Below are 24,639 nucleotides of genomic sequence, written 5' to 3' on the forward strand. Positions count from 1 at the left end.
ACGCCACATTTGGGTCACTAACTCTACCTTGCACTCCCATGAGGCATAGCAAATTTCATGATAATCTGTTTCGGTATGCAGATTTCAGGACATTTTAAAGTGTCTTCCTTTGCATGGGAAGGATAGAGGTACAACATAGACATAGGGCTCCTCTAAAACAGGCATGTAATGGGGCAGGACTCACCCCTGGAACACCTCCTGTTGGTCATCCAGGGAATTAGTGTTTCCAGCCTCTGGATCGCCCTCTTCAGGCCAATGTCCCACTTGCCACTGGCTCCCCCAAGTCCCTCCTGGACTGTGGTGCCTCTTTCAGGCCAGGGTGCTGCCCCTGGCAGTACCCCCACAGATCAGGGTCTCCCCTCCCTGGGAAACCCCCACCCTCCATCCCCACCTCGCCTCGGACTATGGCTGCTGCCAGTCTTGATCTAGCTCCTGTTCACTGGGGCAGACTGCAGTGTAAATGCCACTCATCACCAGCAAGAGGGGTTTGGACCTGCTGCCTCTGCCTACCCTTGGGCTGCCCTCTGCAACCCCAGTACCCTTTCTGGCCTTTAACAAGGCCTGCAGCCTCAGGGGGGTTTCCAGGCTGGAGCTCCCCCAGCTTCTCTAGCCATCCTCCAGCCCTTCTTCACTCTTGGTGCCCTGTTCAGCTCCCAGGCAGCCAGACCCTTTTCCCTCAACAAGCTAGAGAGAGTATGTCTGTCTGCTCCTGCCCATTGCCCTCTTATAAGGGCCAGCTGGACCCTGATTGGGGTGTGGCCACAGCTGAGGCTGCTTCCCCAATCAGCCTTTCCCAGCCCTAACTGTCCCCAGGGCTGCTTTTAACCCCTCGGGGCAGAGTGGGATGACCACCCCCGTACAAGGCATCTGCAGCATAGGAGGCTCTGAAAGGTGTGAACTGGCTTATTCATCTCAATGTGCTGTTCTCAGTGGAATGAAAACACCCCTTAGAGATTAATACAATGTGAAGCAATAGCTCTGAGGCTTGTGAACTGCTCCATTCATCTGAGTAGGTTTTCCCTTCCCACTCCTGAGTGCTTTAGAGCCACCCTGTGATATGAATGAAATACACCTGTTCTCAGCTTCCCCACTCAAAGGGCAGGATTTTCCCAGATCCTGGCTCACATGAGTTCAGAGAGTGAGCCTCAGACCCTCTCAAAAGGGCAAGCCTTTCCCCCAGCCCCCCAAAATCATCTCATGTAATGGAGAGTAGGGGTCCAACCCCTGTAGATGGGCAGTGGGATTCCCAGACACTGGCATACACAGGGGAGGCAGTCAGAGAGGCTCAGAGACCCCCAGAGGGGCAGGAGCCCCCCAGATCTGAGCATACATACAGTAGATAGAGCAATGCAGGTCTGACAGGCGCCCCCATGCCTATTCTGCTGCAGTCCTCCTGACACTTACAACACGTCTCACCACTCCCCTCCCCCCAACTCCCACGCCTCCCTCCAGGGGCGGCTCTAGACAGGCAGGGCGCCATACCACGGTACCCCAAGCAGGGTGGCATACCACGGGGAGCGCTCTGCTGGTCGCCGGGAGAGCGGCAGGCGGCGCCGGTGGACCTCCCTCAGGCACGCCTGCGGAAAGTCCACCAGAGACGCCTGCCGCCCTCCCTGTGACTGGCAGAGCGCCCCCCGCAGCATGCCGCCCCAAGCACATGCTTAGCATACTGGGGCCTGGAGCCACCCCTGCCTCCGTCACCTGAGCCCCAAACCTCTCTGCCCTTCTTACTCCGGGGGGAATCCTGCGCCACTGTATGTGTGCAGAATTCATGTCCCCTGCAGATTTCTTTCCTTCCATGGAGAAAAATGACTTCTGATGAGGAAGCGAAGGGAATCCACATAAGCAGTCATGCACCCCTCCCAATCAGCATGGATACATCGTTTCGGGCACCCAGAGCAGCTGGCAGAGAGGTAAATCACCAGGGGGGTGGGAGGTTGGGGTTGGGGCTGGAGATGCCCTGGTCTGTGGCTTGTACCCTGTACCGGGCTCAGCTGCTAGTCCCAGCTGTGCTGAGGGAGGATGGGACTTCCTCTTCCTCTGCAAGGAGTGGCCGGGGCTGGGGCTAGGTCAGACCCACCCCCAGAAACCTCCCCCAGCTGCAGGAAGATCTGTACCCCTCACCCCCGCTTACTGCCCCCATTGCTCCTTAGCTGCAGGGGGAGGGGTCACTATACTGAGAACTGCTGCCCTATCCACCGAACCCCCATGTATCCAGACCCTCCCATGCCCCCTCAACCTCATCCCCCTGACCTGGACCACCCTGATGAGCCCACACACACACACCCAGACCCCTATGCTACCAAGCCCCACTCTCCTAGCATCCACCCTCCACTGAGCCTCCCACACCCAGACTCCCCCTGCTGAGCCGCAGTCATCTTCACTGGATCCTCCTGCAGTGTCTCATTGCCCCTTCACCTAGAACCACCCAATGAGCCCCTGTGCACCTAGATCCCACCGAGCCACCCGCATCCAGATTGCCCCACACAGAACCCTCTCACCCCATACCTGGATCGCCGCACACTAAGCCCCTCCACACTTCAGTCCTGCTAGGCTGAGCCTGCCTGCCCATCCCCAGGTGCACCTGGCGCAGAAGAGCAGGGCCCTGGGGTGTTTCTGAGGCAGGCCCGGCCCCTGCACTGTGTTAGGATTGGGTGCAGCCTCACCACTGAGTCCATGTCTCAGTGGGGAGCTCCAGGGTGATCTTCCACCTCCATGCTCCCCACTGCCTTGCTGAAGCCTCCCCATTTATTTATAGACAAAATTTGCAGAATTTTAAAATATTTTGCGCAGAATTTATACATTTTGGAGCAGAATGCCCTCAGAGTACTTTCTGTATCAAACACCCTATTTATCTCCCTCCCTTTGCTGCATCGGCAAACACTACTCCCCCAGTTTTCCCACTCCTCCAGTCCCCTAATGGCCATTCTCCCACTCAGGAAACATTCACATGTCTAATTTTGTCCCCAGATACTTTCATTACATTCCCTACCAAATAAAATTGCCGCCCATGGCTCACTAATTGTAGCCACCTCCAGTCACTCAATCCAAAATGCCTTTTGTCTTATGTGGGTGCTTGTGATTAACTTATCCTTAATTATGTTAATTGAAGGGTAAATTCATAGCCATCAGTCTCAACAAGGTCTGTGACTCATCCAGTCATCAGTCCCGCTCAGTTTTACAGTACAAGGTTGAAGGAAACTGGGATTTTGTTTTGTTTTTTGGGGCAGGGAGGAAAGGAGCTCCAAAACCCTCAGACCAATGACCCTAAATTTGAAACACCAACCCTACCCTGCACTCCCATCAGGCACAACAAATTTGAAATCAATCTGAGTCACCATTCGAATTCTAGAGCACTTATAAAAGTCGAGCTTTAAAGCCCCTGAAGTGGTGGAAATGGAAATGCTCTAGCTGTTTCTCTGAACTGGCACATACACACTGTAAAGAACATTCGTTTTCTTAAATACTGGTCTCAGTTTGAGTGCCCAAATATTTAGTGAGTGCCATGCACTTCTTTGGGTAAAACTTGACAAATTGAAACCATTTTGACTCAGATCACTTCCATAGTTTGCTCTCTAGCTCTGCACAAAGAAAACCCACTGAGAAACATTTTGAAAATTGCAATCTTTTCAGGGCCAATGTCTCCAGAATCCCTGGCTCAAATGACCCCAAGCTTGGGTCACTAACCCTACCCTGTATGCTCCTGAGGCACACCAGATTTCAAAGCAATCTGACTAATCATGTCAATTTCAGAGGACATACTACAAAGGTTGACTTTTAAATAAAAGTCATGAGACAATCTTAACTATGGTGACAATGCCACACCACAATAACTCTTAAGTGCTTAGCTGAACTGGCGCCTATTTGTTGTGGTTTCTTGGACACTTGAAAACAAATCATTATAAGGCTATAAAGAACAGTGTAACATATTGGCATAAGCATTTATTATCATAATCAGTCTGCCTTCAAGGGAGAAGAGTTCTAATCTGCTGCTTTAGCTCAAGTTTGATGCAGTCACCTACCAAAGCCTGGAGGCCAAATTTTGATTTCATTTATGCTGATATAAATCAGGAGTTAGTCCATTGACTTCAATGGATTTATACCAGTATAACTGAGATCAGAATCTAGTTCCATGGCTACATTGCCACTAATGGTCCCTCTCCAAATATTAACAGAGCACTTTGTGTGAATGTCAAATACAATTTTGTAAAGATCTCTTTCTCCAAGGTATTCATTTGTGTATGGTCATCAGATATACTGGTACCTCTGAGATAATTTAAATTAGATGTTGGGCCTCCAAACAAAACCACACTAGCCAGTAGGCACTGCACAAAGCAGATGAAACTTGCCTGTTTGCGGAGGGGAGGGGCGTGTAGTGGGTTAATCTTCATCGTGCACGAGAAATATAAAGGGCCAGATTCTGATACTGTTACATGGGTGGAGTAGTACTGTACTCCACAGGTGGTCCCAAACCAGTAGAGCTATCAGTGGAGTAAGATGTCCTTCAATTTTGTTTTATTATTGTCTATTTGATTCTATGTTATAGTCTAATCTATTACAGGATTTTAAACTGTGCTCATCACTGTAGTATCTAAGCACTTTCTGGTACTCCTTCAGTGTATGGGGTATCAGAATCTTCTCCATGGTGTTTTTCACATTGTCATTCTAAAGTGTTATATCACAGCCCCGTTTACACTACCAAGACAGAAGTGTCACCAGTGAGTAGACTCAAAAACATGTAGAACAGGACTTGTCTTGTAAAAAACAATTTCAAATTTGCATGTATCAAGCAATGGCTCAGTATAATGTGTTACCTTAAGACCATTGCTACTGTCATTTTTCTGTTGGACTGCTGTTTGGGAAATAGCATTGTATGCAAAGAGGTGCAAGCTAAAATTCTTTAACATAGTTGTATTGTTATAACAGTTTATAGAACTGCAGCATCTTAGTATGCTAATAAATGTGTAGTGTGGGGTTAATCATGGATTAAAATAATTTATTTGATATACATGATGCAACATATACCATAATTAATGACTATATATTTTATCAAAAACAACATTTCCAGATCATAGTACAAGTGGTGCTGCTAGTCTCAGGGGTACATTTTCATGATGTATATATTTTTCTGAAATGAGGGGCTTAGTGTGATTGCATTTCATTGGACCAGACAATGAGGATCTCCTATAGGATTAGGACTTGCCTACACTTGAAACATTGCATTACTGCAGTTGTGTAGCTGTAGTGCTTAGAATATTAGGGTTGGAAGGGACCTTAGGAGGCCATCTAGTCCAACCCCCCTGCTCAAAGCAGGACTAATCCCCAACTAAATCCCCAAATGGCCCCCTCAAGGATTGAGCTTATAACCCTGGGTTTAGCAGGCCAATGCTCAAACCACTGAGCTATCTCTCACCTCCTACCCACCCCTGCTTCAGGGTAGACATTATCTATGTCAACAGGAGAGGTTCTCCTATCAGCATGGGTAATCCATCTCCCTGAGAGGCAGTAGCTAGGTTGATGGGGAAATTCTTCTGTTGACCTAGTGGTGTCAACACCATAGGTAAGGTTGGCTTAATTATATAGCTAGGTCAATTCAATGGTATAGTGTAGACCAGGTCTTAGTCACTGAAAAGAGTTTCAGGGAGGAAAGGATTGTTTTTCACAAGGATCTACAAACAAAGAAGTCAGTGTAAATAAACCTAACATACACTCAATTGATTCACTTAGATATATGCAGTCAGTGGCACTTCCTGGTGTGCTGGGGGATCTTCTTAGTATGGGGTTCTCCTCAAGGCAATTGGAAGAGCTAGTAGTAAAAATGCAAACTACTTTCCACAGGAATTTTGAGAAATTACTTATTTTTTACAACTAAAAACCAAAATGGATCAAAGAAAAGGTTTAGTTTCTGAATACTGTTTTTGTTAAAAACTTTCAGGTTTTGGTTAAAAAAAATTGGCTATCAAAACTTGAAGACTAAATATTTTTACCAAAACCAGAACAGTGTTACTCCCCCCCCAAAAAAGGGGGAAGAGGGTATAGAAAATGTTGGTGTCAGTTTTTTGTTGAAAAGCCAGAAAATTTGGACTAAAACAAAAATATTTTGTTGTTGCAAAGCAAGCTCATCACAAAAAAAAATATTGTGATGCAAAACTTTAAATCGGCTGTAGCAAGTAGCCAGATCCATCAGCTGGTTATCCTGGGAGCAGGGCAATGGTCCCGTCTCCTATCTACCCCATAAGTGTGCCTCAGTGGTGCATTACGAGAGCAGACATTTGAGTGCGGAGACTGCGATTGCATCTGGCCCTTGCACAGGTCATCAACAAATATGCTACTAAGAAAGGAGCCCAGTCACTAGGATCTGAGTTAGGAACTGACTGCACATGCGTTGAGATCACAAAATGGAAGGTTGTGTGTCATTTTGCCAAGCAATGTTTCACCTTTTTTTGTGATGGCTGATATCCCTATTGTGTGCATGCACAATTTGGATTTTTGATTCCTAGCTGCAAACCATACATGTACTTATGGGAATGTAAATGTCTTATGATGAAACAGTGAGATGATCTGTGCTGTGAGAAGCGATGTGATCCTCTTCAAAGGGCTCCAAATATCTCCTGAAAGAGTTCTAAGCCTTACAGGAGAATTTCCTGTGAGAAGAAATGAAATTCGTTATTGTTGTTGTTTATTACTATTCCATCTGTATTACAAATACAATTACTATTTTATCTGTATTACAATAAAGAATCGAGGGCCCATTGTGCTGGGTGCTGTGCAGACAACAATAAAAAGATGATCCCTCCCCTTGTGAGCTGGCAATCTAGGTGTAACGATGCTGGTTCTGGTGGGAACCAGCTGAAAGTATCAATTCAGGACAAATTGCTTAAAGCAGGGCAGTTACAGCCCAAGGCTGGGGTTTCTATGCACACCAAGGCAAACCAACCAGCCGGACACAGAGGACTTTGGTTTTACCCTGCTGGCTAACCACAGGTCACACAAGCAATTCCCTTAGACACTCCAGTTTCCCAGTATCACCACCAGTGCCACTCATTATTAGGACAAATGGTTGTGAAAATCAATACTCCAGTAAAAGAAAAAAGGTTCTCCTGATCCCAAAGGACTAAGCCCCTGACCAAGGTCAATATACAAATCAGATCTTACCCACAAATCACGCTGTTGCCAATCCTTTAGAATCTAAAATCTAAAGGGTTAGCCATAAAAGGAAAAAGATACAGATGAGAACTAGAATTGGTTAAATGGAATCAATTACCTACAGTAATGGCAAAGTTCTTGGTTCAGTCTTGTAGCAGTGATAGAATAAACTGCAGGTTCAAATCAAGTATCTGGAGTACATCCACAGCTGGGATGGGTCGTCAGTCCTTTGTGTAGAGCTTCCTTTTGTAGCAAAGTCCCTCCAGAGGTAAGAAGCAGGATTGAAGACCAGATGGAGATGACGCATCAGCCTTTTATAGTCTTTTCCATGTGTAAGAACACTTCTTTGTTCTTACTGTGGAAAATTACAGCAAAATGGAGTTTGGAATCACATGGGCAAGTCCCTGCATACTTTGCTGAGTCACAAGGCATATCTGCCTTCTCTCAGTGGGTCAGTTGTATAGCTGATGGTTCTTAATAGGCCATCAAGCAGGCTAGGCAGAGCTGACACCAACTTGTCTGGAGTGTCACCCAGAAGCATAGCATAAGTTTGAAATACAGACAGTATAGAGCCAATATTCATAACTTCAACTGCAAAAATGATACACACATATAGACAGCATAATCATAACCAGCAAACCATAACCTCTCCATAGACCCTTTACATGACAACCTTTATACAGTATTAGCTGCAAATATATAACAGTGGTTGCAACAGTGATCTATGACAGTGTCCATAACATCACAGTAGGATTGTGATAGGATGGACTAGGTGGATAGATAAATGTCAGGGGGGGACTCAGTAATGCAAGTGGAGAAATGAGGAATCCTGAACACTAAACAGGAGTTTCAGTTTGCCACTTGCCTACTTATTAAGTAATAAGAAGTATGATCCAGTGCTTAGCATGAGATTTTGAAGACCCAGGGCCAATTCCATGCTCAACTACAAACTTCCTGTGTGACCTTGAGCAAGTCACTTAGTCTCCTTGTATCTCAGTCCCCCAACTGTAAAATGGGGATAATAGCATTTCCCTACCTCACAGGGAGGTGCTCAGATACTGTGGAAATGGAGGCCACATACGTACTTAGCTAGATTGCCAGCTGGTCGTGTTCTGTAGGCAATGTGGCTGAGGTAAGTGATAAGGAGAGAATTTGAGGTTCCACTCCCATCTTTATTTTTTTGCAAGGGAGATAATATTGGACCTGAACTAATACGTGAAGTTTCTAAGATAAGAGCTTTAGTTGTTACATCCCAGCCAGCTTGTGTGACATCAAAATTTATCAGAGAATCGTACAATATCAGGGTTGGAAGGAACCTCAGGAGGTCATCTAGTCCAACGCCCTGCTCAAAGCAGAACCAGTCCCCAACTAAGTCATCCCAAGCCTGGTCTTAAAAACCTCTAAGGAAGGAAATTCCATCACCTTCCAAGGTAACCCATTCCAGTGTTTCACCACCCTCCTAGTGAAAAAGTTTTTCCTAATATCCAACTTAAACCTCCCCCACTGCAACTTGAGACCATTACTCCTTGATCTGTCATCTGCTACCACTGAGAACAGTCTAGATCTATCCTCTTTGGAACCCCCTTTCAGATAGTTGAAAGCAACTACCAAATCCCCCCTTATTCTTCTCTTCTGCAGACTAAACAATCCCAGTTCCCTCAGCCTCTCCTCATATGTCATGTGCTCCAGCCCCCTAATCATTTTTGTTGCCCTCTGCTGGACTCTTTCCAATTTTTCCACATTCTTCTTGTAGTGTGGGGCCCCAAACTGGACACAGTACTCCAGATGAGGCCTCATAAATGCTGAATAGAGGGGAATGATCACATCCCTCGATCTGCTGGCCATGCCCCTAGTTATACAGCCCAAAATGCTGTTAGCCTTCTTGGCAACAAGGGCACACTGTTGACTCATACCCAGCTTCTCGTCCGCTATAACCCCTAGGTCTTTTTCTGCAGAACTGATGCCTAGCCACTCGATCTCTAGTCTGTAGCAGTGCATGGGATTTTTCCATCCTAAGTGCAGGACTCTGCACTTGTCCTTGTTGAACCTCATCAGGTTTTTTTTTGGCCCAATCCTCTAATTTGTTTAGGTCCCTCTGTATCCTATCCCTACCCTCCAGAGTATCTACCACTCCGCCCAGTTTAGTGTCATCTGCAAACTTGCTGAGGGTGCAATCCACATCATCCTCCAGATCATTAATGAAGATATTGAACAAAACCGCCCTAGGACTGACCTTGGGGCACTCCACTTGATACCGGCTGCCAACTAGAGATGGAGCCATTGATCACTACCCGCTGAGCCTGATGATCTAGCCAGCTTTCTATCCACCTTATAGTCCATTCATCTAGCCCACACTTCTTTAATTTGCTGGCAAGAATACTGGGGAGACTGTATCAAAAGTTTTGCTAAAGTCAAGGAATAACACATCCACTGCTTTCCCCTCATCCACAGAGCCAGTTATCTCCTCATAGAAGGCAATTAGGTTAGTCAGGCATGACTTGCCCTTGGTGAATCCATGCTGACTGTTCCTGATCACTTTCCTCTCCTCTAAGTGTTTCAGAATTGATTCCTTGAGGACCTGTTCCATGATTTTTCCAAGGACTGAGGTGAGGCTGACTGGCCTTCCCTGGATCCTTCTCCTTCTCTTTTTTAAAGATAGGCACTACATTATTTACTTCAGATTCTCAATGGGATTTACGGAAAAATGCTCCAATCAACAATTTGTCCTAAATGAATAGTTTACTCTTGCTTTTTTAATATTTTTATTTATGTTTATTTGTTGCCAAACCTGCTGCTGACTGTTACTTTTTTAACACAATTTATTTTTGCATGACCGTTTTCCCCCCACATAGGGAATGTGCTACAGCTGATATTGAGTAAAATCACAATTTATTTCAGCCACTGAATTTCCAGGACACTATTACCTTGCCCAAAGGTGCCCTGTCTTCCAGCATTGTGCACGCAGCTGAACTCGGTTGTTTTTCCCCAGCCAAATTCATGCTCTAAATATTGCTGAAAGCTACAAAATTAATTTCCAGCTTGTTATTTTGCTAGACAAACAGATCTTTGTTGCTTTCGCCCTTTCTCTGCACTTTGTATGGGAATTGTTGCCAGAATACAGAGTACTCTCTAGTGACACAGCACATTAATCCCAATGAGAGCAACAACTCCTTATACATATTTTATAGCAAACAAATGAACTAATAAAAATTTTATAGACTACACACTATGAAAAGTCATTGTATTATAATTTAAGGGTCCTTTGGCCCATACACTCCTCCACTATATTATTATATCTCTACATTTGTCAGTTCAGCAAGAGTCTCACCCTTTAGATTAATCCCTCTGTGACTGAAGATGGAGACTTATGATTGCTGCCACTAACTGGCTAAGAATTTGCACCTCCTGTTATGGGTATTTGTTTACACATCTCGTCCATTCCACCCCAGCCTGCTTGTTTGTATCAGCCAGCTGCTGCACCTTGTTTTCTATAAGCTTATTGAGGCAGGGGCTGTCCTTTGTTATATGTTTGAACAGCACCTTGCACAATGGGACCCAAACTGGTTGTGCTCCTGAAGAGCTACCATAATGTAAACGTTTAGTGACAAGAAGATGGTGACAGAGGTTGTGGGCCAGGTTCTGATCTAAACTGGTGCAGCTCCATTGACTTCTTTATACAAATCTTTGCTGTGCTAAACACCTACAGTCTGATTTTCCACTCCATAAAACTAGTTTATTTTTAGCGTGGCTCTGCTACTAAGCCACTATAGTGTCATATTGGTTGTAGAGGTCTATTTGAATGGGGGATTCATTTGTTCCTTAGCTGGGTCAGACCTCTTGGGCCAGTCACGAGAATCTATAAGCCATCTCTTTCTATTCCTCCCCACACCCTAACAGACATTTTAACTAATATGCATATTTAAAGGCAAATAGTTCTATATGAGAGTGGAAACGGTCCATATAATTTGTTTGTTTGGTCACATGTGCTTGGCTATGTAGCCCAATGCACTTTCCACCTATTCTTGGGAGGTCCTGAATAACGTGTGTGATGCTGTGTTGGTAGATCTGACCCCTCTATTTTCATAGCTGGCAAGCAGAGTGCAAAGTTGCAGGTACATGCATAGCCCTAAAAATGCCATTTTCAGGTGTTCATATGAATGCATAACTAGCCCTAGAAAGATCAAGACAGAAATGTTCTAATAACAATAGACTTTTCCTTTCCTGTCCATTCATAGTACAATCCACAAACCACAGTGATCTGCTGAGCTGCAAAATGCTGTGGCATTAGAATCTCTTTCACGTACTTTAGTGATGTAAATGATCACTGCAGCAATGATAGCTGAGCGTATTTACATGTTTTCAGGGACTATTACATAACCATGGTGAAATGGGCAACTAGCACCAAAGTGGCAGTAAATTGGCTGAACAGGGCACAGAACGTTTCTATCCTGACGCTGTGTGATGCTACCACTGGAGTCTGCACAAAGGTAGGAAAGACACTTAAAAGAAGATTGTTTGACCTTCCATGTTTGTAATCCCTGGGGGAGAATATCCTTCAGTTCTTTCATCTGAAAGTGGGTCACCTGACACCCAGTACTTTATGTATAGATAGAATATAAGAGACGTATACGATATTTACTGTGTAAGGGGTCTGGGCTGATTGTGGCCCCCTACAGAAAAGCTAGGCACAATCCAGTCCTATCTGTACAATATATATGTGTATGTGTATTTACATATAGGGAGAGAGAATGTAGGTACATTCCCTGTCACGCACTCACTCACTCACATACCCCTACTATTTTCAATCTGGGTGTCCTTTTTAATATCTGAGCTCAATAGAATTATATGTGGGTTTGTCTATACACAGTTTTGTACCAATTTAATTAAATTGCTGCAATTCCCTAATGTGGGCACTTTTATACAGACATAAAGACGTTTATATCACTATAGTTTGTTTCAGTACCAACATATAAATAACTTTGAACTGGTATAACTACATCCACACCATGGGGATGCACCCATTTAACTAGCTCAGTTTTTGAACTACTATAGTTAAATTAAAATCAGTGCAAATGCTATGTGTAGACAGGGCCTCACACGAAGTTACTGGGACCAGTGTAACAACAACTAAATTGCTATCTTTCTTTAGGGAGTAATGTATCTGTTGAATTCCATTTTTTTGGCAGTAGGATAACATGCCTTCCCATATGCTCACTTGCTTGTTTATCAGAGAGCAACAATAGAGGACAAGAAGAGCAGCCCAAGATTACGTTCTGAAAGAAGCATGCTTGAACAGTTTCTCGCTGCTTGTTCACCCCTGTTCAAATTCAGTCAAACTGCTTTCTGCGCTGATGAACAAAATGTAACCCGTGCAAACTCTTTAATTCTGTCCTTTCATTTTAGAAACATGAAGATGAAAGTGAAGCCTGGCTACACAGACAGGTAACTGTGATCTTCTTTTCATGATTATATTTTCCAATGTTTTTCCCTGCAAGAGATTTTCTTAACAGAATATACAAGCTCTTCTTGTTGAAGTAAGGGGCATCTTCACCTAATGTATCTGAGACGCCTTCTTACATAGCAGACTACAGTGGCTGGAAACATAATTCGAGCATATGTTGAACTTGGATTTAAACAACCTGAAAAACAAGTGTTGGGTGAAATTCCAGAGAGTCAGCACATGGCCTGTCCCCTCCTGAAGTCCCTGATTAAGCCTTATTTCGGGGCTTACATTGGATTTTAGTGGTGCTGGCCACTCTACACAGGGTGAATTCTACCCATTGCACTTAAATGATCAAAGGTCCAATTTTCAGAAAGGATCTAAGTGACTTAGGAGTCTAAGGGTATGTTTACACTACGAAATTAAGTCAATTTAATGGAAGTCAATTTTTTTAGAAATTGATTTGATACAGTCAGATTGTGTGTGTCCCCACTAAGCACATTAAGTTGGCGGTGTGCATACTGACTCGGTTATACCTCAGCAAAACCAATATTCCCATAGTTATTACTGCTTGTTGTGTGCTCCACAATATCTGTGAGAGTAAGGGGGAGACTTTTATGGTGGGGTGGGAAGTTAAGGCAAATCGTGTAGCCAGACACCAGGGTGATTAGAAGAGCATAGCAGCTCTCCACTTCATGTTATTTCTTGGTTAATTACCAAGTTGTGTTTTAAAATCAAAGTGACTTAGTGCCTAAGTTACTTTTGAAAATGGTACTTAGGCTCATAAGTCTACGGTACACACCACTTTTGGCCAGGGCTGGCTTTAGGCTAGTTCCCCCGATTCCCCTGAATTGGGCCCCGCGCCTAAGAGGGCCCCGCTCCCTAAAGAAGAGCGACTAATTTAGGCACCTTTTTAATTTTTACTCACCCAGCAGCATTCTGGGTCTTCGGCGGCGGGTCCTTCACTTGCTCTGGGTCTTCGGCAGCATTTTGGTAGCGGGTCCTTCAGTGCTGTGGAAGACCCGGAGCGAAGACCTGGAGCGCCGCCAGGTGAGTCATCCCTACTGGGGCCCCATCAACAGGGCCGGCTCTAGCCATTTCGCTGCCCCAAGCACGGCAGCATGCCGCAGGGGGTGCTCTGCCGCTCGCCGGTCCCGCAGCTCCGGTGGACCTCCCGCAGGCGTGCCTGCGGAGCTCCACCGGAGCCGTGGGACCAGCGGACCCTCAGCAGGGACGCCCGCAGGAGGTCTGCTGGAGCCGCGGGACCAGCCTGCACGCCTGCAGGAGGTCCACTGGAGCTGCCTGCCGCCCTCCCGGCAAACAGCAGAGCGCCCCCCGCGGCATGCCGCCCCAGGCACGCGCTTGGTGCGCTGGGGCCTGGAGCTGGCCCTGCCCGTCGAAACTATTCTAATTGGGCCCCACACTTTCTAAAGCCGGCTCTGTGCAGCATGTGTAGCTGTGGTGTGTAGCTGCACAAGTCAGTGAAAGGCTCTAGCATGGGGGAGGCAGCAGGGAAAGGCTATGCCTTCCTCTGTTGTCTCCCTGCTGCCGAAGTCTTTACCCACTGCCGGAGTCTGTACCCTGGCAGGGAAAGGCTCCAGCAGTGAAGAGATGATGGAGTCTTTCCCTGCTGTCACACTGCTTACCTTCAGCAGGCGTCTGTTCCTCCAGCAGGAAATAATAAATATTATATGAACCTTATAGTGTTCTGTAGATAGCCCTTACCTAACTCCAATGAGACACCCATTTCCAGGAAGCAAAGGGCAACAATCAAAGGGAGTAATTCATTCTGTAGAGAAAGCAATGGGAAAAACAGGTACCTCTGAAGGCTGGTTTTCAATGAGTTTCAGTGGTGGTTTATTTACTTATTTCTTGTAAATATAACTTTGTTTTAAATTTAACTTTTTTAAATAGGCAAGTGGAATCCAGGGTGAAATCCTGACCATATTGACTTCAGTGGGACCAGGATTTCAAGCCAAGAGTTTTACACAGAAATAGAGAATTGACAACACCTCGTACTTTGTCTGAGCACGGGTTCACCCCTGATTTTTTACTCACCCAGCAGCGTCCCTGATTTTGTTCCTCTGGGGTTGTACTCTTCACACCAGTCCTCCTATTTCCATAGCTCCCTCAGCTCAGCCTTGGTCCTATAATGAAGAATGTTGTTGTGTGTGTTACAGTGAGATATTGAAAACCTCATTCAACCTCCCTGGTTCCCATCACCATGGCAAGATGGCCCCAGGAATGGTTCTCTCACAGGTAGTTAATATGCAGCATCAGTTAATTTTTTCAATAAAGCCATTACTCTGCGAACCTTACAAACGAGTCTGGCTTTTTAACCCATTACACTCAACTTTCAGTGAGGATTTTGCATTTAGAACCAATGAAGTATAAAAAATGCCTAGCTATCTTGGACTTCATTACTGCTGCACTGCTATCACCTTCAAGTTGCTAGTGACCATGGTGCACAGCAGGGATAGAACTCAGAGCCTCATGATTCAAAACTTCAAAAAGCATAGGACCTGCCTGCCTGAGCTAAAGGGGAATTCTTGTCTGGTATGAGCAGCGTGGGGCTAATGGCACTTAGCTGAGCAGTTCTGAAACCATCTTGTAGAGAGCAGGGATATACATAGACACACACATGCTACCCAGTTAATCAGAGTATTTATGTTGTGTTCTAATATTGTTGGGGGTGGACCCTCTGGCCTCAGAGATGGGGATGGTTTTCACTGATATTAAACCACAATACAGACATTTCAGCAAATTCCCCAAATCCACAATCTCACGGAAAGGTGAATGCAAAGGGTTAAAAAGCCACACTCATCTGTGAGAGTCCTATACCATAGGTGCTACTGAAAGCTGCCATTCTTGGCATGAAAATAATTCATGGGGCCATCATGCTGGGAATTAGTGAGATACTGTATATACCCAACAAAAATGAACATCTCACTGAAACCCACATGATGAAATTATTCATTGTGGGACTCCGGAGTGAGCTGATTCAAGCAGACAAATGGCAGGACTGTCCTGAAAAGTGCAAAGGGAGCAGGGAGGGCATCATAGGAGTTATAGGAGATAGACAGGGTAGTTCAGATTATCTGTTTCCATGTGAAACGCCTAGGCCCTTTGCCTGTAAAATGAACAAGAGCAAATTCATTCAAAACAAAACTATATATACCAATAAATAAAAACACATTGACCCTTACTTAAACTGGCTTTCAAAGCTCCCTGCTTTTCTCCACTGATCTCTCTGCAGAATTATTATAATCAGTATAGTAGCACCTAGAGGCCACAGCTAAGATTGGAGCCCCATTGTGCGAGGCACTGTACACAGAAATAGTAGGAGATAGTCCTTGCACCAAAGGGTTTGCGGTCTAAAGAGACAAAGGGTGGGAGGGAAAGACAGAGGTGAAGTATCTTACCTGAGGTCACACAACACATCAGTGGCAAACCAAGGAATGGAACTGCACTCTCCCAAGTCCTGTTCTCTGGTTCATCCTGCCTCTTAATGCATGAGTGAATTCTTCCTCCCCCAAGTTAGCCTTGCTCCCTGAAAATGGTTGCATCCAGAGTTAATTTTACTTTTTATTTTCATCTGCACCATGCTAATTTTTCTTTCAGTGCCAATTTTAGTATTTTTGTACTATACTGTGTGAACCTAAATTGCATCTCCTTCTGTGGTGTCTCAATGCGGAGCACAGAAAATTCTCACACAACACAGCTGTAAGCAAGTAAAAAATCTTCTTCTTTATTTTTACTTCTACCTCCTTATATAGTTAAATTCAGTTACATAAGAACTAGCCATGCATACTGACGTTGTACATACTGATCATATAATTGGACAAAAGCATACTATCACGCGCGCAGCATGCACAAAGCAACAATCCTGTAGGCACCATAAAAGGCCCTGTTTACTGTACTATGCAAGGTCAGATAAAACTCAGACAGTCACGTGATTATAGCAAGGGTCCCAGTATTTTTCCAGACTGACTTGACAAATTGCGGCCTAAAATACACAATTCCCCCCTTTTTATTAAATGCAGAGTCTACAAGGCGCTGCAAGCTGCGCTGAATACACTGAATTATGCAAGGAATGAAAAGTATCAATAACAGGATGCCCAGCAAAACAATAATAAATGTATGAGCTAAAGACACAAGCCAACTGGGCCAACCAAAACCCGCGAGCCAAGCCCACAGGGGATCATCGTTTTGTTTTATGCTTAGCGCATAAGCCTTAAGCATAGCAATTTGCTGTTGAATACGATTACTATTATCAGTCAAATTAAAACAACACATTTCCTTTACAGCTTCACAACCCAAGTGTTCTTGCAACAACAAAAAATCAATAGCTGCTCTATTATCCAGGACAGCGTGCCGCAATTCCTGCTGTTCCTGGTTCAATAATCCAATAGCACTAGATGTGGTATTAATGGTTTTAGCCAATAAACAGGCAAGCTCGGCCAAATTATTCCCATATCCTACTGCCAAGCCCGGAAGACCCACCAATGAAGCAGCTAAAGAAACATATTCAGCCTTACTAAGCAAGGTCACATTCCCATTACATTCAGGGGTTAAAGGGGAAGCACGCCGTTTAACTCGTGAGTGGGTGGTTCGATCAAGCAAGGTTGCAGAAGGCATTATAGGAACCAAACGACTAAGACAACATTGGGTAGTAGACAAATTGGCAGGAATATAATTAAACGTACGACTTCCACAGGTAAAAAACCACCCACTAGGCAAAGGGACATGAGCATAATTACTGGTTACATTTTGAGGGGTTGTACAATTCCAGCGTATTGGCCCAGTGCGCAGGCAGCCTTTTATTGGGCGATGATTGGAGCAATTTACTATGCGCGCACACGTATTATTGGGATGATTGGCAACAAAGGGGGTATAAAGTTGCACAGCGTCCGGGGGAAGAGAAAGACGGGGGGTACCACCCCAATTAAACAGCTGGGAATATTGTATTATTGATTCATTGGACGCCGTCCGATACCACTGCAAATTACACAAGCCAGAAGATTTCGGTATAGGTAAATCTTCAGGTGCTTTACAAACAGGCACAAGGCATGTGCCCAACAAGCCATGCATATCGGGTGCAACAGTTAAACAAAATTCAGATTGATTAAGCACATTAGCCAGTCGCACCCAAATATTATAGCGCAAGCGCTGTTCTAAATCCGGCGCAGCTGCAGCAGGCATTAAAATCATACAAAACAATAGTCCAATTATCCAACACATCTTGATCTCAAATAAAAAGAAGACGAAGGTCTGGAATATCGTCGTCCTGGTTTGCGTCCTCCGGGTCACTCGGTGGGTCACTCGGTGGTTGCTCCGGGTTACTGCGGGCAAGCCACGGTCGAACCCACTTCGCGGGCAGCCATCTAGGACTTGTAGCAGTAGAGACACAAGCATAACCCCTTCCCCATGTTAATAAATCCGCGGGACCTTGCCACTTTTTGATCTGTATAATTAAACCATCGGACTTGTGGACGGGGCAACTGACAATCTTGGCCCGTAGCACCAGCAAGGTGCCGCATAACTGGTGGGACATTATGGGGTCCTACCTGTAGCCAATTAAGCACATATAAAGCCTTTGAAAGGCGAGCATGGGGTGTACGGGACAATGGATCAGCATCGGGGGCAACTCCCCCTTTCTGTTTTAACAAAAGAAGTTTCAGGGAGGCATGAGAACGTTCCACAATAGCTTGGCCGGTGGAGTTGCCAGGCACACCGGTAACATGGGAAATTCCCCATAGAGAAAGAAAGCGAGCTGTACGACGAGAAATATATCCAGCACCATTGTCAGTCTTGATGGACGCGGGAATGCCCATAACAGCAAAGCAAACCTGCCAATGTTTAATAACATCTCGGGAGCCAGTACTGGCCAATGCCGTTGCCCATATAAATCCTGAAAAGGTATCCACTGTAACATGAACATATTTGAGGGAGCCAAACCCAGAAAAAAGGGTAACGTCAGTTTGCCAAATCTGTAAGGAGGACAAACCGCGAGGGTTGACACCAGAGGCAAGAGAAGGGGGCAAAACATGTTGCTGGCAACTAGGGCAAGAGGCCACAAGGGCACGGGTAGTAGATAAAGGGAAGCTTAAAATTGTCTAGCTAAGGCCGGGCGGGACTGGTGAAAGAAGTCATTGTGAAAGACAAGCCTGAGCAAAAGAATCAGGGGGAATGGACCGAAACCAAACCAATTGGTCAACAATGGCGTTGCCCTGGGCCAGACCATCCACAATACCAGAATGACTGCGAATATGAGTAATAAAATAAGGACAGGAACGGGCATCAGGAAATGCAAAGTTTAAAAGTGCCTGCCACAGGACAGGATTAGGCACCTTGTTCAAAAAGAGAACGTTCCAAGCGGCTCGTAACACCCACAGCTAAAGGGAGTCACTGACAAATTAAGGGGGGGGTAGGCACTTAGCAAAGGCACGATAATGGCTTGAAATTTCCAAAAACTTGCAGAGATCCTTCAGCGACCACCATTCATGATGCCAGGCAGCAGTATACCCAAAAGGCGGCGCGAGCCATTTTGCCGCTTGCATCGGTAAACACAGTAAGTCCCTGGACAGGGGAAAGATGTCGCATGACGCCCTTTTCAAAGGAATTGGAACTGATAAAAGGCGGTGAGGGGGATAGGGGTGGTAAGTCGACCAGTATAACTTAATAAGGCAACAGCAAAAGAAACATCAGAGTGCCAAAATGTGAGATAATAACGGAGCATTAAAAGGCACATAAATACCATCAGGATCAGCTCCGGTAAATGCAACAGTACGGAGATGCGAGCGTCAGAAGAAGTGATGCAATAGCCTCTAGTCGAGTGGTAACCGTCTTGGAAAGTTGGGAAGAGGGAAAAATCCATTCAAGGCAAACAAGGGGATCAGGGAGATCGGGGAGCCATTGAAAAAGTAGCGCCTCCAGGGAGGTATCTCTGGAGAGTATTGCCAGGGACACAGGCGATCCCGAAGAATACGACCGGAATACCGAAGGGTGATCTTATCGGCAATAGTACGAAGAGCAGCTTCATGTGCGGTTGCAAGGATCGAGGTTCAGCTGGATCACGGCCCCTTAAGAAAGTTGAAGAAGGGGAGCAAGATCCTCATTAGAAATGCCGCAAAGTCACGGACCCACGTGTAAGTCGCCCGACCAGACGTTGGACATCATGCAAGTTTGTGAATAGTAAGATTAAAAGTCAGTTTTTGAGGTCGCACGATGGAATCCGTAATGCGCATGCCTAAATAAAAATAAGGCGCTTGTCGCTGAACTTTGTCCGGAGCTATAGTGAGGCCAGCAGACTGCAATACAGAGGTAATTTCGGAGATAGCTGTTTCAGAATTAAGAGTTGCTGCAGCAAAAAGGATATCATCCATATAATGATAAATAAGCCAGTCGGGATGTGCACAACGAAGGGGCCGTAATGCCCAGGCCACGTAAAACTGGCAGATGGTGGGTGAGTTTTCATGCCTTGCGGAAGCACTGTCCATTGATATCGTTGAGCTGGCTCAGCCTTGTTACGAAGGACTGAGAAGGCAAATTTATCCCTGTCGCCAGGATGAAGTAAGGAATTGTTAAAGAAAAAACAGTCCTTTTAAATCAATTATAAGTAAAGGCCAGTTGCGCGGAGGAAGATCGTAGGGGTGGGTAAGCGGCTGGAGGGCCCCCATATCCTTCATAACTGCATTTATTGCTCGCAAATCATGCAGCAGACGCCATTTTCCCGACTTTTTGGGGATAGTGAAAATTGGAGTATTCCAGGGGCTCAGAGAGGGTTCGAGATGACCCTTTGCAAGTTGTTCTTGGACCAGTTCGTGTACATGGGGAGCTTTGTAGCTGGTAACGGCCATTGAGCGACCCACACTGGAGTAGAGGTTAACCATCCAATTCGTAGGATCGGCCGCCCCTCAATGGCCGCTAATCAAAAGGTGAGTTTTGTAAAACGACTCCCCACTGGCTTAAACAGTCACGGCCTAAGAGCCAAACGGGAGCAGAAAGAACATAAGGACGCACCTTTGCGGTTGTAGTAGGGTCCTCATTGTCGCAAATTGTGATATAATACGTACTGATGTGAGTGGGTTGGGTTCCACCAATGCCCTAACCGAGGTCGCGCATCTTGTAAGGGCCAGGAGCGGGCCAAAACTGAATCGGGACAACAGTCACATCAGCTCCAGTATCCAAAGGGCATCATGTCGGATCTGGCGGCCATCAGGGCCATGTAGACACACCATCGGGAAGGTTTACGTTGAGTTACTGTCATGGCAAAAAGCTACCTGTGGAGAATCTGTAGAGCCAAATCCATGAGGGCCACGTTCCGTTAATTAGTCTTTGGCACGGAACTGCGAATGGAATCAGCTGGGCGATACGAGTGACAGCTGCAATATTAACTGGGAGGAAGAGGGCCCGGACCATTATTCCGATGTTTCCAGTATAATCTGCATCAATAAGGCCAGGTAGCACAAAGATTCTTGTTTTAGACATAGAGGAACGGCCGATTAGAAGAGCACTAAGTCCGTATCCCAGGGGGCCATTCACTACCGAGGGGAAACGACTTTGGAACCTTATCGTTGTCCAACGTTATATCTGCGGCTGTGGCCAAGTCCACTCCCGGCATCCTCGGGTGGCTCCTGTGAGGTATTCCAAACAACCGGCTTGGGGTTGGAGAGAACTTGTATTCTTCGCGCCCCCCCGGCGGGCGCTCCGCTCCCGTTTCCTGAAGCGGTCGTACCGTCCTTCTTGAAACGAGACCGGCACTCGGATGCACGGTGTCCAAATTTGTCACAGCGGTACAGGTTCCCGCAAAAGCCTTGTCGTGTTTTCAGTCCCCGCTCGCGCATTTTTATTTGGCAATCCTTTTTCATATGCCCCGGCTTTCCGCATGCAAAACAAACTCCGGACGGGCGGGAAGGCTTACCGGGTCTTACCAAAGGTTAAGGGCTACCGCCAATGCGGATGCATGGGCCTTTGCATGTATCTCTGCTTTATCGTTCTTCATATATTGACGCTATGCTGCAGGCCTCCACCATCTCAGTCAAGGAAGCAGTTTTGGCAGGGTGGCTAGGATACGACGACAAACGGGTTGGCATTCTGCGTGGCAAGATCGAGCCCAACGGCTGTTTTCGCCTCGGCTGTTAAAGTTGGGGGAGCGATCTACTGCTTCTCGAAGTCGGTCAAGGAATGTTGAATAAGGCTCTGAAGGGCCTTGGACAATTTTTGCATACGTGGGAATCGGTTTACCAATTTGAGGCACATCTTTAAAAGGAGGCCAAAAGCCAATCTCTGCGACTGCTGTAATATTCGAGGGTCAAGGGGGGCTTGTCGTTGTGATCTGCATAAGCACCAGTTCCCATAAGCATATCCTGAGTAGCAAAACGTAACGGATTATTTATATCCAATTCAATATTCGTAGTATAGCCAGCTCCACATGCTTTAACCAATTATCCTTCCACAACAGCCGTTGAGTGGTGTTAAAAGCATATCAGCAAACTTTGACGAATCGTAAGGGCACATAGCCTGTCCAACAAATACGGCTCCACGAGGGACTGCACATATGGATATTCATGCCATAAGACATTATAGCCTTCTGTGCCTCACGAATGAGTTTCCAATCCAATGGTGCCCATTGTCGCCGGGGGGTTGTTGGTCCGGCGTAATAACCGGAAAGGCACTGGGTAGAAATTCTCCTTCTATGCGTGCTTCTTTTATAAGTCCATGCCATCGTCGGACCGGATCAGGCGAAGCCCGCTCCAGCGCCTGCAGAGGAATACACGGCCGGGCGGTTGGCGGACTGCGGCGTAGCCCTGACGCGGGGGGGCGGGGCGGAACGCGGGGGCTGAGTAAGAAAAGGATTGGTGTGGCTCGAAGGTTCCAAAGGTCGACCTGGTTGGTTGCTCCAAAGGTCGACCTGGTGGTTGCCACATTCTCCATGCATCCCACCAAAGATAGCAACGAAGACAAAGAGCATCCGGCGATGGAGTTCCATGGATACCACACGCCCAAGGTCCACAGGTGAGACAGGCAGCGGCGTGACCCGCCCGTAATGCGAGGTTGGGATCCGGTGGCTTAGTTTTATGGGCCTTATATTTCTCAGAGTCCTGCAAAGTCTTTAAAAGATGAGATTGAGGAGGGACAGGCTCTCCCGCCATAGGGACAAGTGATTCAACATCTCCTGCAGCTGGTATCCTTGCCGTCTCATCTCCTCATGAAATTCCGCGGATTCCAAATAGGGAGGGTGATCGATATCCATTTTGCCAAAAGAGTTATCCGAATCCGGAGGAAGAGGGACCGTGCAAGGATCAATACCAGTCCCATCAGGGTCAAAAACCAGGTGAGCGTAGGATAACGTGTCCTCTCCTGGTGCAAAAAATTCTTTAGCTCCGACCGGGAACACGACGGGTGACTCGGGCAGCACCACAGACGATTCATCCTTATCCCCAGCCGGGGACACAACGGGCGGCTCAGGCGGCACCGCAGGCGACTCGTTCGTCTTCTTCGATCGGAAGATCTCCTCCACGGCGGCCTGAACTCCTGCCTCGGCAGCGAGTGTCTCCACTATTTTCTTTGCCTTGCACCATATTTGACTAAGGGAGACAGCCTCCTTATTACCGTGGGCAACCGACTCCCACAGATCTGATCCAAGTCGCTCCCAAACAGTCTTGTCGAAGACAGTGTTCGGGGGTGATAAAAAATCCTCGTCGCTGCCCCCATTTAAGCAGACGGGACAGTGGTTCAGGGGAAATCTTTTCTCCCTGCCTTTCTGCTGTACGCAACAGAAATTCGTGCACTGTCTTCTCCTCTACTGACAATGCAGAACCCATATTTTCTTTATAATATGCGGCCGCTCACCTGTGAGCTCACGAACGTCACTCTCGGACGACCAGGAGCCGATATCCCCTCGGTACCTCCTGCCGCGGCCACCACCTCTGCTTTTCTTCTCTCGAGCACTCCGACCAGGTCCTGCCGGATCGGATCACGTCGGGGTCACCAATTGTGGTGTCTCAATGCGGAGCACAGAAAATTCTCACACACAACACAGCTGTAAGCAAGTAAAAAATCTTCTTCTTTATTTTTACTTCTACCTCCTTATATAGTAAATTAAGTTACATAAGACTAGCCATGCATACTGACGTTGTACATACTGATCATATAATTGACAAAAGCATACTATCACGCGCGCAGCTGCACAAAGCAACAATCCTGTAGGCACCATAAAAGGCCCTGTTTACTGTACTATGCAAGGTCAGATAAAACTCAGACAGTCACGTGATTATAGCAAGGGTCCCAGTATTTTTCCAGACTGACTTGACAAATTGCGGCCTAAAATACACGATAGTTGCCCACATCCTTCCAGTTCATTTTTTCTCTTTACATTAAGAAGATAAAATATTGCACACATCAGCTTTAACTCAGGCCAGGTTTGTTTTCAAGATCCTTAATGCTGCTGTATACAATAAAAAGATTATATCCCAAAAATCTCTGTCCCAGTGGCCTCTTTTTGTGTGCGTCCATACTGAGTCTCTGTAACACAACTACAGGTTCTTAAAAAAAACCTGACTATATTCAGGGAGTTTTTCTACCAGCAGGTACAACAAACAGACCATTCATAACCTCACAGGAGTACTGATGAAGGCCAGTAATCATTTGTCTGATGTATGACTTTTCTGTGTACCTAGAAACAGATTCAGGTAATCTGTTACACCAATCTGTACAAGTCTACTTCCACTGCCAAGAGAAATGCTGCTACATTAGTACAAATTTGTACAAATAGTACAAATTCTGTACCTCTATTGACTACAGTCCAAGTGTGCCAGTTTACACCAGCATAGAATTTGGCCCATCATGTGATAGTAGTTTGCAAGAGGGTTTTTTTATCTTCTTATCATGCCTCTGGAAATAGTCATATAGATTTTCATACTTAAAGTTCTAGAAACTATAAGAAACAGGTGAGACTTATTTCATGAAATTTTGCCAAGAGATGGTCATACTTTACAATGTTCTAGACAGGTAAGGAAGGAAAAATAAAAGGAAACCTGGCAGGTTAGGCC

At 45.9% G+C, this 24,639-nt stretch overlaps 1 protein-coding gene across 5 annotated transcripts in view; it reads left to right on the forward strand.

Annotated features, from left to right (window-relative positions):
- DPP6 (dipeptidyl peptidase like 6) overlaps positions 1 to 24,639 on the forward strand; it is a 792,069-nt gene that overhangs the window by 696,603 nt on the left and 70,827 nt on the right. For all 5 annotated transcript variants that reach the window (XM_050940410.1, XM_050940409.1, XM_050940406.1 and 2 more), the window contains 2 exons: positions 11,510 to 11,633; positions 12,550 to 12,588. In XM_050940410.1, coding sequence (XP_050796367.1) covers positions 11,510 to 11,633; positions 12,550 to 12,588 — 163 coding nt within the window. The remainder of the gene's footprint in view (positions 1 to 11,509; positions 11,634 to 12,549; positions 12,589 to 24,639) is intronic.

The sequence above is a fragment of the Gopherus flavomarginatus genome, chromosome 2 (genome assembly GCF_025201925.1).
Source record: "Gopherus flavomarginatus isolate rGopFla2 chromosome 2, rGopFla2.mat.asm, whole genome shotgun sequence".
Lineage (NCBI taxonomy): Eukaryota > Metazoa > Chordata > Testudines > Testudinidae > Gopherus > Gopherus flavomarginatus.